The 14,805-nt window shown below is 28.4% G+C and overlaps 1 protein-coding gene and 2 non-coding genes across 3 annotated transcripts; 2 read left to right on the top strand and 1 right to left on the bottom strand.

The window, feature by feature from the left end:
- The first annotated feature begins 765 nt into the window (after positions 1-765).
- On the top strand, positions 766-837 carry trnad-guc (transfer RNA aspartic acid (anticodon GUC)). The gene has a single exon. It is a non-coding gene; the product is annotated as a tRNA-Asp (tRNA).
- A 3,615-nt stretch (positions 838-4,452) lies between these two features.
- On the bottom strand, positions 4,453-4,524 carry trnad-guc (transfer RNA aspartic acid (anticodon GUC)). Its single transcript has one exon. It is a non-coding gene; the product is annotated as a tRNA-Asp (tRNA).
- A 7,335-nt stretch (positions 4,525-11,859) lies between these two features.
- On the top strand, positions 11,860-14,124 carry LOC100215198 (retinol dehydrogenase 12). The gene is made up of 2 exons (XM_065807450.1): positions 11,860-11,958; positions 12,979-14,124. Exon 2 carries the CDS (start codon positions 13,006-13,008, stop codon positions 13,954-13,956), a length of 951 nt encoding a protein of 316 aa, XP_065663522.1. The 5' UTR covers positions 11,860-11,958; positions 12,979-13,005; the 3' UTR covers positions 13,957-14,124.
- The last annotated feature ends 681 nt before the right edge of the window (positions 14,125-14,805 follow it).

A 14,805-nucleotide genomic window follows, 5' to 3' on the forward strand; every position in this document is an offset into this window, starting at 1 on the left:
TGGGTTCTATTAAAGTGAGAATTTTTTGGACCATGTTTTATCCATAAATTGTATAAATGTGTGCTTTTAAAAACTGTGTATGGTGGAAGAATTTCTCCAACACCATTTCCACAAAACATTACAGAGAAACAAGTCTTACTGCTATTCATTATTCTCTCAGGGTACTTATAGTTCCACGTTTCATAACTTTTTTATTTTCAGGGTCATCACACAAGTTTGTTTCATCATAATTCCAAATGTTACAAGGTGGAATTCCTTCAAACTCAAGTCTAATATTGCCAAAATATATTTTTAGTTGATTTTTGTTTATAGCTGCACGTTTTCTTTTAATATTTAATGCAATTCTATGGGTTAACTGAGAACGTTTCATAAAACTAGAGACCCAATCATCACCAGCTATGCACGTTTTCCAAAACTATGCTAGTTATATTTACGAGGCATTATGCTTAAAACAAAAGTAAATATAAACAACACAAGCAAACTGCAATGCAGTAATATATTAAAATATTATATAATTTTATTAAATTGCAATTAAATTTAAAACTAAGAGTCTATAAATTTTAATTTTGTTATAAAGTTAATAAAATTATGATTTAGCAACAACAACAAATAGTTTAACAAGAAAATATGCTATAAAAAAAGTAGAAATCTAGTTGGTTAAAACTTGTTAATAATATTGTTAAAAATAAAGAAAAAGAAAGTTTTTCAAATGCCTAAAAAATTGTATGAGTTGCAATAAAAATTAAACGATTTTTCAACTAAATATCCTCGGTAGTATAGTGGTAAGTATCCCCGCCTGTCACGCGGGAGACCGGGGTTCGATTCCCCGCCGGGGAGCACCTTTTTTCTTAAAGCAAGTTTTTTTTACAGGTAAAGGTTGCCAATGGTAATTGTAATGGTAATTCGACTCGAAGTAAGGGGTAATTGCGCGGGTAGTATTATCAAGTGATAGTTGCACTTAATTCATTTTAATTTTTTTAAGTTTAAAATCATTCATCATAATATAAAAATTTCACAATATTAACTTGGTATGTCGAAAAAGATCTAGTAGAAAGTTTCAATAATTTAGTGATTTCTTTATCACTATTAAAATTTATGAAAACATTGAACGTTTTGAAAATTATTCGAATTTCTGTTTTAGAAACCTTATATATCGTCGGTATACAAGGGAAATGCATTCAAGTCCAAAAACATCATTTTGAGATAATGAACAAATAAGTTTTTGCGTAATAGTTAAAATGATAAGTTTTTGTGTAATAGTTAAAAATAAAAAATCTTAACTACTCATTAAAAATTGATTTATTAAATTTGTGTGGTATATCAAACGATAGAGAATTTAAAATACTAAATTATTTAGTAAATAGTGGTAAAATTTCCCTTTAACCCCTCTTTTTTGTTTTTTCATTTCTTGATGGTTGCATAATGTTCGAAATTCATGGTCTGCAAAACTGGTTTATGTCTGAAATAAGGATTGGGTTGTAAAAAATCTTTAAAAACTTTTAGCAAATCAATGCCATCTAACCATAAAAAAATGACATTGTTGACCCCTGTCCAAACCCCAGTTATGTGGAAACATGGACGTTAAACCTATAAAAAAAATCCTCTATTTTTATTCAAAATCCCCTTATATCCTCTTTTTCTTATAAAAATTTTATGTGGCCACCCTGTAGATACAATTACAGCGAATAATAGTGAACTTTGGGAAAATTCTTTATTCAGGAATGCCTTATTTTGTTATTTGTAATGAAGTTTTAGATTGTCACCATGGGTTTGGCAGAAATGTTTCAAAAAAATATGATTAGAAAAAAAATAAAAAAAGACATGTAACTAAAAATTTGCTTATAATGGTGCTGTTTATGATGACACTCTATTTAATAACATTGTGTGCCTTATTGATTAATCTTAGTGGCGGTCCTATTTCCATGTATACAAGGGAAATGCATCCAAGTCCAAAAACATCATTTTGAGATAATGAACAAATAAGTTTTTGCAATAGTTAATAGTTAAAATGATAAGTTATATATATATATATATATATATATATATATATATATATATATATATATATATATATATATATATATATATATATATATATATATATATATATATATATATATATATATAAAATATATATATATATATATATATTTATGTATATATATATATATATATATATATATATATATATATATATGTATATATATATATATATATGTATATGTATATGTATATATATTTATATGTATATATATTTATATGTATATATATTTATATTTATATATATTTATTAGGTAAACATGAAAAGTTACTGATGACATCATACTGCATTAGCTAAAGCGAAAGGTTTAGGCAGGTATTATCATATAAACGATATTCATGTATGAAAGTATGTATAACAACTTACTTTCTGTAAATAATTTGAAACAGTGGTGTCAAAACCATCCTGTAAGAACATAAAATTTTCAACATCAACTCTTTTGAATGGCATCCACGCTTTGCAAAATTTAAAAGTGGAAAAGATCTCATTACATTTTCCTTCAAGGACAAGAGACCCTGCAGTACAGGGTGTGCAGCTCCCGTATTTGACACCTAAATTGTGTTGTCTGTCTGATTAGTTCAAATAGCTAGGTACATGTCAAACTAATTTTATTTTATTGCAATTTTATTGTCAATATAGCAATAATAATAATTTAATTTTATTATCAATATTGCAATATATTGCAACATTATTGCCCAATATATCGCCAATCCATTGCAAGCGATTGGCAATATTGGCCGGGTGTAATTGCAATATTATTGCAATTTTAAAAAAAAATGTCAATTAGTGATAATCCTTTTAATAAAAAAATATAATATATAATATATAAAGTTTAAACTTAAAAAAGTATATTAATTAATATTATTATATGTTTAAATTAAATTTACTATATTTTGGACAATAAATATACTAATTAAAGTAAGATTGACAGTTGCCTCTTTCCAACGTTCCTAAATTAAAGAAATAATCCTACAACTTATATATTAAAAGCTCTAGAAATTTCAATTACAGTACAAAAAATATACAGCTACATAATAATAACAGTTATATCAATTCTATCATTGTCATTCAACACCATTAATATACATCTCATATTGAATGATTTACTAAGGGCAGAGTACAATTCATGAGCAACTTTAATGATTTACTAGGGGGGAGGCGATAATTCAGACGCAAGTATAGTGATTTACTAAGTAAAGTTAAACAAAATTTATTTTTAATATTTTCTCGACCAGTGCATGTCAGAACCAACGTTTCAAACTAAGGATGGAAAACAAAAAAACTAGACTTATAAATAATGGACAAAGATGAAAGAGTGATATACATGGGAATAGGACCGCCACTAGGATTAATCAATAAGGCACACAATGTTATTAAATAGAGTGTCATCATAAACAGCACCATTATAAGCAAATTTTTAGTTACATGTCTTTTTTTATTTTTTTTCTAATCATATTTTTTTGAAACATTTCTGCCAAACCCATGGTGACAATCTAAAACTTCATTACAAATAACAAAATAAGGCATTCCTGAATAAAGAATTTTCCCAAAGTTCACTATTATTCGCTGTAATTGTATCTACAGGGTGGCCACATAAAATTTTTATAAGAAAAAGAGGATATAAGGGGATTTTGAATAAAAATAGAGGATTTTTTTTATAGGTTTAACGTCCATGTTTCCACATAACTGGGGTTTGGACAGGGGTCAACAATGTCATTTTTTTATGGTTAGATGGCATTGATTTGCTAAAAGTTTTTAAAGATTTTTTACAACCCAATCCTTATTTCAGACATAAACCAGTTTTGCAGACCATGAATTTCGAACATTATGCAACCATCAAGAAATGAAAAAACAAAAAAGAGGGGTTAAAGGGAAATTTTACCACTATTTACTAAATAATTTAGTATTTTAAATTCTCTATCGTTTGATATACCACACAAATTTAATAAATCAATTTTTAATGAGTAGTTAAGATTTTTTATTTTTAACTATTACACAAAAACTTATCATTTTAACTATTACGCAAAAACTTATTTGTTCATTATCTCAAAATGATGTTTTTGGACTTGAATGCATTTCCCTTGTATACCGACGATATATAAGGTTTCTAAAACAGAAATTCGAATAATTTTCAAAACGTTCAATGTTTTCATAAATTTTAATAGTGATAAAGAAATCACTAAATTATTGAAACTTTCTACTAGATCTTTTTCGACATACCAAGTTAATATTGTGAAATTTTTATATTATGATGAATGATTTTAAACTTAAAAAAATTAAAATGAATTAAGTGCAACTATCACTTGATAATACTACCCGCGCAATTACCCCTTACTTCGAGTCGAATTACCATTACAATTACCATTGGCAACCTTTACCTGTAAAAAAAACTTGCTTTAAGAAAAAAGGTGCTCCCCGGCGGGGAATCGAACCCCGGTCTCCCGCGTGACAGGCGGGGATACTTACCACTATACTACCGAGGATATTTAGTTGAAAAATCGTTTAATTTTTATTGCAACTCATACAATTTTTTAGGCATTTGAAAAACTTTCTTTTTCTTTATTTTTAACAATATTATTAACAAGTTTTAACCAACTAGATTTCTACTTTTTTTATAGCATATTTTCTTGTTAAACTATTTGTTGTTGTTGCTAAATCATAATTTTATTAACTTTATAACAAAATTAAAATTTATAGACTCTTAGTTTTAAATTTAATTGCAATTTAATAAAATTATATAATATTTTAATATATTACTGCATTGCAGTTTGCTTGTGTTGTTTATATTTACTTTTGTTTTAAGCATAATGCCTCGTAAATATAACTAGCATAGTTTTGGAAAACGTGCATAGCTGGTGATGATTGGGTCTCTAGTTTTATGAAACGTTCTCAGTTAACCCATAGAATTGCATTAAATATTAAAAGAAAACGTGCAGCTATAAACAAAAATCAACTAAAAATATATTTTGGCAATATTAGACTTGAGTTTGAAGGAATTCCACCTTGTAACATTTGGAATTATGATGAAACAAACTTGTGTGATGACCCTGAAAATAAAAAAGTTATGAAACGTGGAACTATAAGTACCCTGAGAGAATAATGAATAGCAGTAAGACTTGTTTCTCTGTAATGTTTTGTGGAAATGGTGTTGGAGAAATTCTTCCACCATACACAGTTTTTAAAAGCACACATTTATACAATTTATGGATAAAACATGGTCCAAAAAATTCTCACTTTAATAGAACCCAATCATGACCACCCAAATTGCCATGCGGTAAGAAACAATTTCGGAAAAAGTATTAATAGGTGACAATCTCTTTTCCCATTTAAGTCATACAGTCATTCATTCTTGTGAAAAAAATAACATTAGATTCATATGCCTTCTGCCCAATTCAATTCATTTGCTTCAACCTCTTGAAGTTGCATTCTTTGTACCATTAAATAAACATGGAGAAGTATACTTCTGGATTGGAAACTTACTTCTCGTGGTAAAAAATTTGCAACATTACCAAAAGAAAATTTCTCTAGGCTGCTGAATGATTTAATGATATCCATTATTAAATGTTTGAGAAAAATTTTTATAAGTGGATTTAGAACTTGTGGTTTGGTGCCATTTAATCCTAATAGTGTGTATATCAAATTTCCAAGTGAAAACGTCTTGAACCCTTGTAAAGCTTTAGACCAGATTTTTAGACATATTAAATAAGAAAAAAATGAAGGTGATGATAAGAAAGATGTTGCACAAAGTAAAAATAAGAATAAAAAAAACATATCCAAAAAAAAACTTAAAATCGAACCAAGAAAATCTGTTTCTGTAGAATACGATAGTGAAACATAAACAGCATCTGAAGGTGAATCAGTCTCTATTGAATATATGATAGATTACTGGAGAGATGCCTAAGTTTTTTTTTAAAAAAACAGAGTTTATTTTATAAATTGTTTGTTTGTTCTTTAGTACTCTCTTATTTTTTCTGACATTTAATTAAAAAAATTAGTAAGTTTTTTTAATTATTGGGTTAAAAAATAATAAAATCAAATCAAACTATTTTAGCTAATATGTTTTTTTAATATTTATTTTTATTGTCCCAATTTTAATTTCTTGACACATTTTAGGTACCCTTTTTGAAATAAATGCTAACTGTAAATTTAAATTACACTAAATGTGGTTTATAACAATTAATTTACATCCGGTGCTAAAAAAGCAATTTACTATGACAAAGTTGCTCCATTGCCGGGTAACATTGACCACCTCATTATTTTCATAAATTCTTACATTTGGTGAATACAATGAATACACCATTCTACTAATCAAATGGCATTAGTAATGCACAACTTTGAGCATCAAAATAGTTTTGGGAAAGAGTTTCTTTTTTTCAAAAAGTTATCTTCTATATCAAAATGGGTACAAAGTTACTCCAGTTTATGGAGTAACTTTGTACCCATTTAAACTTACTTTTGTACTTAGATCGAGCGTTGAATTAAAATCTTTTTAAACCTGTTTCCTTTAAACTTACTAGATTTTTTCTGCATAAGAACATAACGTATTAGGCAGATCAAGGTTTTCAACAGAGTAGTTTTCCTCCAAAAAATCACTTAGCAAGATCTTCATAACTTTTTCCTTGTTTTATACCTGGTTTAGTGCATTTGGTTTGAATGCATCTTAAATCATTACGTTTTTTTATACAGCATATGCAAAAGCATTTTAAAAACTCGATAGGGATCGTCCATAAAGTACGTACGCTCGGAGGGGAAGAGGGGGTCTGGAGATGGCGTATATGAGATGGGAGGGCAGTAGGTTGATTATATATGATTATAAATTAAAGCAAATATCATAAAATGTTAGATAAATAGGTTAACAGCGTAGGTACTTTTAGGGAGGTGGAGGGTACTCAAAAAAGCGTATTGCAAAATGCGAGAGGGGGGGGGGGGAGGGAAAAAATATTTTAATACGAAAATATCGTTATTTATAAAAAAGATTTAGTACCTCCAGGGTTCCCGTGAAATGCACTGGTTCACACATAGCGGCGGAGTTTATGACCTCGAAAACATTAGTTCTTTATTGTTATTGCTAACTATATTTTTAAATAGTTCAAATTTAGCAAAAATGTTTCTTTATCTTTTGCCTTTCATTAATCAATAAATTCGTCAAATCAAAAAAATTTTGTAAAATGTAAATTTTAATCCGCTCGTTTTATAGAAAATTTCATAGTTTTCAATAACTTGTAGGTCAATAGACATTGAAAAATGCCCCTTCTCTTTTAGGGACGGGTGTGCAAATTATGTTTAGCCTTAAACAAAGCTTGCTACGGCAATGAACGTCAATATGCATAGCAAATAACAGGATAAAACAATTTTTGCAAATTTTGAAAACAAGTTATCATAGTTGCTACTTATAGTTACAATAAAAAAATTCAACAAAATACCAAAAAAAGTGTTTTTCAAAGGGAACTTTCTCAAATTTTTAATGGATTTTTATATACAAGAGTATTCATAGTATGTATATATTTATGTAGATAACTTTTGTATCTATCTTTTGATACCAAGGTATAAACTTTTGAATAAAAATTCGTTAAGTTAGTTTATAGTTTTAATTAATAAAAACTTTATTTTGACCACAGTTTCTTCAACAAATCCTAATACCAAAAAATCGGTACTTAAAATGTCATAATTTTTTGTAGGGTGGTTCACTCTTGAAAATCTTTTCACTGTAGGAATATTGAAATGAAGCACTTTTTAATGATGTATAACCTAAAATTTTATGAAATTAAAAGTTTCATTTAACATACCTAATTAAAATAAACATCTTGAACATGCCCTCAAACTAAAATATTATATGCGTCAAGAGACTTATAAGCCTTCATATTCTCATTTGTGTATTAGCTTGGAGTATTTATGAGATATGTGTATATATCGCCCCACTGAATATCTGGCAAAAGTGGTACATCATCTTTCCAAGAGGCTTTTACCAATGTGTATGGATCTGGTAGCGTGCTTCTGTCACTTAAAGTAGGCTTTTTTATATACTTAAACTTGTCAGCTTCATCTAATGTTTCAAAATAACTTGATTCTTTCCAACTTTCCATATCGCGATGTTAGAATTTTCTTGTTCTATCTCCACTTTTTGAAAAAATCTAGTTTTTATAGTTTTTGAATATGTTTTTCTATTTTATTTATATTGAAAACATATAAAACTTTTAATGCGCTGTTGCATGCCATATTGCATTGTTCTATCTCCTAAATAAGCAAATTTGAAAATGTTATCTTATTTTAACTCCGATCATATCTTATTTTAACTCCTAATCATATATTTACAATTACATATTTGTGCGGAATAATTTTGTTATTGTAATTTTCAAAATGGCAACTAAAAATATTGACCAAAAAATGGAACATGCTCTAAATCAAAACAAAGGTATTTTTTCACTTAATTAGCGTTATAATTTTGCCAATTTTTTATTTTGATTATCCAGAATGCATAAAAAACAAAATAATTTATTATTTATGCATCCTAGATAATCAAGTAAAAAAGGTAATGGAGTTTTTTAATCTTTAGAGTCGCTTGGTATTACACCTCGTAGGTCACCCCATGGTGGAATATCTAGAGAACGTAAAGCTGATACGAGTAATTGGAAACAAAATATAAAAAAAATGCAACGTCAGTCGGGTAAAGCTTATAAAAATTCAAAAGGTAAACAAGTGCCTGAAAGATCTATGCAACGCTAAAAAGTTGCAGAAATTGTAAGTTCAAATGCTCTACTAATATAACTGAGATCGAGCGTCAAGTTATATTTGATAACTTTTGGACCTTAGATGATGAAGGTAAAAAACATTTTTATTCAAAAACTACTGAAAAACTAGAGAAAAAACGCTGTCGGACAGCTGCTGGTGAAAATTCGAGAAGAAAAATGTCATTATTATTACTTCTTTGTTTCTAATACACAATATAGAGTTTGTAAATCCTACTATCTTTCAACATTAAATATTAGTAGCCAAAGAATATTTTACTTTCACAAATTTAATAAATGCTTAACTACTGGAACGTCAATGCAATCAAAATTTGGAAGATATGTAAAAAAAAGCTTACCGGAAGATTCTAAAAAAGTTGTACAAGACCATATAAATCTTTTCACAAGAATTGAGGCCCATTATTGCAGGAAAAATACATTTAAAGAGTATATGGAAGGATCACTCTATATAGGTAAACTGTATGATCTTTTTAAAATATATTGTGATGAAAATGACTATATTCCAGTAAAAGAACATATGTATCGTTATATCTTCAATCACGAGTTCAACATAGAATTTCAAAAACCAAAGAAAGATTTATGTGACACATGCTATGAATATTGCAACATTGTTAATGCAAGCAATGAGCAGACAGATAGTTATAATAAGCACATAACATCAAGGAATGATACCAAAACTGAACATGAAAAAGATCGTCAAAATGCTGATCCTAAAACTGCAGTTGTTTGTATTGATCTTGAAAATGTTTTAAGTTTGCCTCGGGCTAATGTTGGAAACTTTTATTACAAACGGAAACTTTCAAATTATAACTTAACTGGTCATTGTTCGCTTAACAAGAAAGGTTATTGCGTCCTTTGGCTTGAAGCTATGGCTGGTCGTGGAGGAAATGATCTTGCCAGTGCTGTAACATGTCTGCTTCTGAAAATCATGGATGACCTTGACATAATTAAGTTCATACTTTGGTTCGATTCATGTGTACCACAAAACCACAATAGTTTCATGTCAGCAGCTTTATGTGAATTTATTATACGATACCCAAAATTAAAGTCATTGAGCAAAAGTTCTGCAAGCCAGGTCACCTTAGCATTCAAGAATGTGATAACATTATAGTCAAATTGAAAAATCTCTCTGTTGCAGAAATATTTAGTCCGCTTGGACTAGAAAGAGCTATTAAAAATGTAAACCGTAAAAAACCATTCTCTGTTTACCAAATGCAATTAATAGATGTGAAGAATTTTTCAGTTGTTGCTGGTTTTTCAAGTTATAAGTTAGTGCCTTATACAAGAGTTAAAAATCTTGTTTATAGAAAAGGACTGCCATACCATGTTTTTTTTAAAACCTCATTTTTAGACAATTATTCACAAGCTCGTATTAATAAGTTTGTCAAGCGAGCAGCATCAAGCATTATTACCAAACCATTAAAGACAAATATACCAATGGCAGCTTGCTTACGTGCTCCTTATCAGTCTTTATCTGCTGAAAAAGCTAAATGATATCATTTCCATGTATTCATACATGCCTGCTGTTGATATTGCGTTTTACAAAGCATTAATAAAGTGATTTTATATATGACTTTCTCTGTTATTTATTTAGTATTGATATATAAAACATATAATTATTATTATTATTTAGAAATCTTGATAAAATTCCTTATTTAACTTATTATTTATAATAGTTTTTAATAAATACTTAAATTCTTGTAATAGAATCACAGGTATACGAAAAATAAAATCAAGTTCATGTTGTTTGTAATTAGATTAGTTTAATTGTTGTGTTAATATCTGTAAGACTTAAATAATTGATAGAAAATTTTAAAAAGCTATTTTTTTGATAAATATTTTTCATCCCTTTCCTATACGCTATATATTACCCTTTTTTTATTATGTAGCGAAGTGTTCTGTTTTAAATTAGATGTCTTAGTCTTGTTCAGAGCCGGCGCGAACAGGTATCAAACAAACTTGTAAGAACAGTGCAATAGCTAGTGGGTCGGAGCCCCTCCCAAAATAAATTTAAAAAAATTCCATTTTTAGGTATTACAAAAAAAACAACTCCTTTTACTTTAAAAAGAGTTCCCATAGATTCGCCGGTTCCCAACCAACCCTAATTTAGGGGCGTGGGGGTGCAACAGCACTGCGTAAGACGAATGACTACCTAGAACAAAATTCCATTGATTTTCAACATTTCTTTGTTAAAAAATGTAGTTAATATATTTAATATATAAGATGTAACAAAATAACATTTTTGTATTTTACAAAATACCAAAGTTATTTTGTTCTATCTCCAAAAGTGGGTGGGAAAATATGGGCGTTAGCGAAATTTTTATAAGTTTTTTTTATTTAAAAATAAACAACGGAACAATCATCAATCAAAAGAAAATCTTTAATTCCCAAATAATTTTTTCAACTTAGCAGCAAACAAACTCAAACTTTGACACCGATTTTCTCAGTTTGCAAAAACATGGACTTAAAACAAGATAATTCTAACGTCGCGATATTTTAGATGTATAGAAGATAATAAAAAAATACCAAACTGTTTACTTCTTCTTCATTCAACTAAAAATGCTAAAATTGTTTGTTCTGACTGATTAGGACTAGCACATCCGCACGTGTTTCGCAAAATCAAATCAACGAAAAGGGGTCTAATCAAAAATATCAAATAAATAAATAAATAATAAGAACTATTGAAAAAAATACAAAGTACGGGTGCTACTCGACTTTCTCTCTTCGTCCCCCCCCCCCTTTTTTTTTTCCCTCTGTTTTTATGAATGATTATGATAGAATACATTATACTGATTCAGAATCATATGAAAACATGGGTCTGAAAACTTGAGGAAAGTACTTTAAAAGATTTAATGAAAAAAGCTTTTAATTTTTAAGGGATCAGGGAGAATTACGGGCTTTTTTTAGTGTTTTTGCTGATGAAAAAAAAAATTTAGTATTGTAAAAGTTTGTCCCCTCTTTAAAACTTTTAATCTTATTCCATTTTAATCATATTTTTATATAAAAAAAAAATTACACAAATTATGGATTATGTCAAAGAAATAAATGAGTTATTTTAGATTAAAATAAAATGTTGTGTCATCGTGACAACGCAAATTTCTTTTCCTTTGTATATAAACAGATAAAAATGTTATTACAAGGATTTGTTTTTGTTAATTGAATCTACGTTTGGTAAGCTAAGTTTAAAAAACAATAATATCAAAACTAAAAGATATTTTTTGTCATAAGTTTATGCATATTTATTTATTATACTTTTGTCTTTTTTTTTGTGAAAAAACGACTTTTTATTTACAATTTCCTTTTTTTTAGAATTATTACGACTTAATTTTTTAGACGAGTTAAGCAAAAAGTGTGCCAGTAGAAAAGTTTATACTTTTCTACTGGAACACCGAGGTTTATCAATTATTGAGTATGAACGCAAAAAACACCTGCTTAAATCGTAAATTCTAAAAAATCATAAGTTTAATAAGTATTAACATATAAATTATATTTTTGAAAAATTATTTCTAAAGATAAAATGCTTATTAAACTTTTTATTCCAAAATCTTTAAAGACTAGTAAATGCTTACACATACAACACACATACAACACACATACAACACACATACAACACACATACAACACACATACAACACACATACAACACACATACAACACACATACAACACACATACAACACACATACAACACACATACAACACACATACAACACACATACAACACACATACAGCGCACATACAACGCACATACAACACACATACAACACACATACAACACACATACAACACACATACAACACACATACAACACACATACAACACACATACAACACACATACAACACACATACAACGCACATACAACGCACATACAACACACATACAACACACATACAACACACATACAACACACATACAACACACATACAACACACATACAACACACATACAACACACATACAACACACATACAACGCACATACAACGCACATACAACACACATACAACACACATACAAGTCAAGTTTTAACTTTGGTTTATATGTATGTATATATTTAAACGATTTTATATATAAATCGTATTGTGAAGGAGTAAAGTGTCACTTTATCCCGGCGATCAATAAATTGTTGCTTACCTATGAACCTGTACATACATATGAGTATATATATGCAGTTTGTTATTTTTATTTTAGAGATGACTGAAAGCTAGTTTCATAAAAATGGATGATTGTAAACTTTGTTATACTGTGGCGTTTGCAACAATTGTACCAGTGTTCTACTACTTATTTAAAAAGTTTAACACCCATGCAATGTGCACTACAAATACTAAGTTAGATGGAAAAACCGTTATAATTACGGGTGCTAATACGGGTATTGGTAAAGAAACTGCAATAGATTTAGCCAGACGAGGTGCTACAGTTGTAATGGCTTGCCGAGATTTAAATCGGGGAGAAAAAGCCTTAGAAGAAGTTAAAAATTTAAGTGGATCTCAAAAGATTTTTTTAAGAATACTCGACCTTGCATCTCTTAAATCTATTAATAATTTTAGCTCAAATTTTATAAAAGAATTTGATGAACTTCACATTTTGATTAATAATGCGGGAGTGATGATGTGCCCTCACTGGAAAACAGAAGATGGGTTTGAAATGCAATTTGGAGTAAACCATCTTGGTCATTTTGCTCTAACAAACTTGCTGTTAAAACATATGATAAAAACAAAGGGAAGAGTGATTAATGTCAGCTCAATGGTATATGCTTTTGGCGATATTAACTTTGATGATATCAATTCGGAGAAAAGTTACAACAAAATTAAAGCTTACAGTCAAAGCAAGTTGGCCAATATTTTATTTACTAGAGAACTCCAAAACAAACTTGGAAATTCAAACATAACCACATACTCTCTTCATCCCGGAGCAATAAAATCAGATTTACAGAGACATGTTTTCTACTTACAATTTTTACCACGTTTCTTAGGTGTGAAGAACGCGATTGAAGGTGCCCAAACTACTATTTATTGCGCAACTAAAGAGGGATTAGAAGAGCATGCAGGAAAATACTTTAAGGAGTGCCAAGTGACCACGTGTTGTCACAAAGCTTTTAATGACCTCACGCAATTAAAAAAATTATGGGAAATAAGCGAAAAGTTGACTGGAGTTGCATACCCATTATAATTGTTCACTACAAAGTTTAATTTTTATCAGTTATATAATTAGTGCTCTTAAAACTTGAACAAAGATTTTTTAATTGTCGGAATGTTTTTAAATAGCAATTCAAAAGCTCATTTTTTGTTAAATTTTGTAATAGTTCTTTAAAAAACAATAAACTTATTATAAAATTAAGCTTCTATTTATTTGTGTAAACCATTCTTTTTCAGAAATTATAGTTTAATAAAATAAAAAAGACACTAAAACCCCGAATATTGCAGACGCTGTGCTTAACAAAAAAAAAAAAAAAGTTAATTTCTGCACAAAGAAAATCTACACTTGCCATTATTGCTAAAAGTTTTAATTTCAAAAAGTATTATTGTTTTTAAGTCTATATACAAAAAATTCAATTATTTTTAAATCTTAGATTTTCTTAAAAGCATAACAATCGAAAAAAGCTAATCATCTAAATTTCTTGGTGTGCTGATCAACAAATAATTATCTCGGAAAGTTTATATAAATTTGACTAATAAGAAAATATAATAAAAACTTTTAGTAAATGTCTACTTTTTAAAGCTAGATCTTTACAACCATACAAAAACTTAAAACTTCTTTATTTTTTTCTTAGATCTAACATACGTGCGTATGTTAGATATAAAATTAAATTGTTAGATGCGCGTATATATATCTGTACCTCGGAGGGATACAACACTATGTCCATTTTCACAACTTTACAGGAGAGGAGTTTTAAACTTTTTTTCAACAAAAAGTGTTATTGGTACAGCTATTTATTGAAATGTTGAAACAATATTTTACCAGAACATTCTATTTATTGTTATTTACATCATGCAGTTGTTATAAAATAAAAAAAAACCT

This window comes from Hydra vulgaris, chromosome 10, assembly GCF_038396675.1.
Source record: "Hydra vulgaris chromosome 10, alternate assembly HydraT2T_AEP".
Lineage (NCBI taxonomy): Eukaryota > Metazoa > Cnidaria > Hydrozoa > Anthoathecata > Hydridae > Hydra > Hydra vulgaris.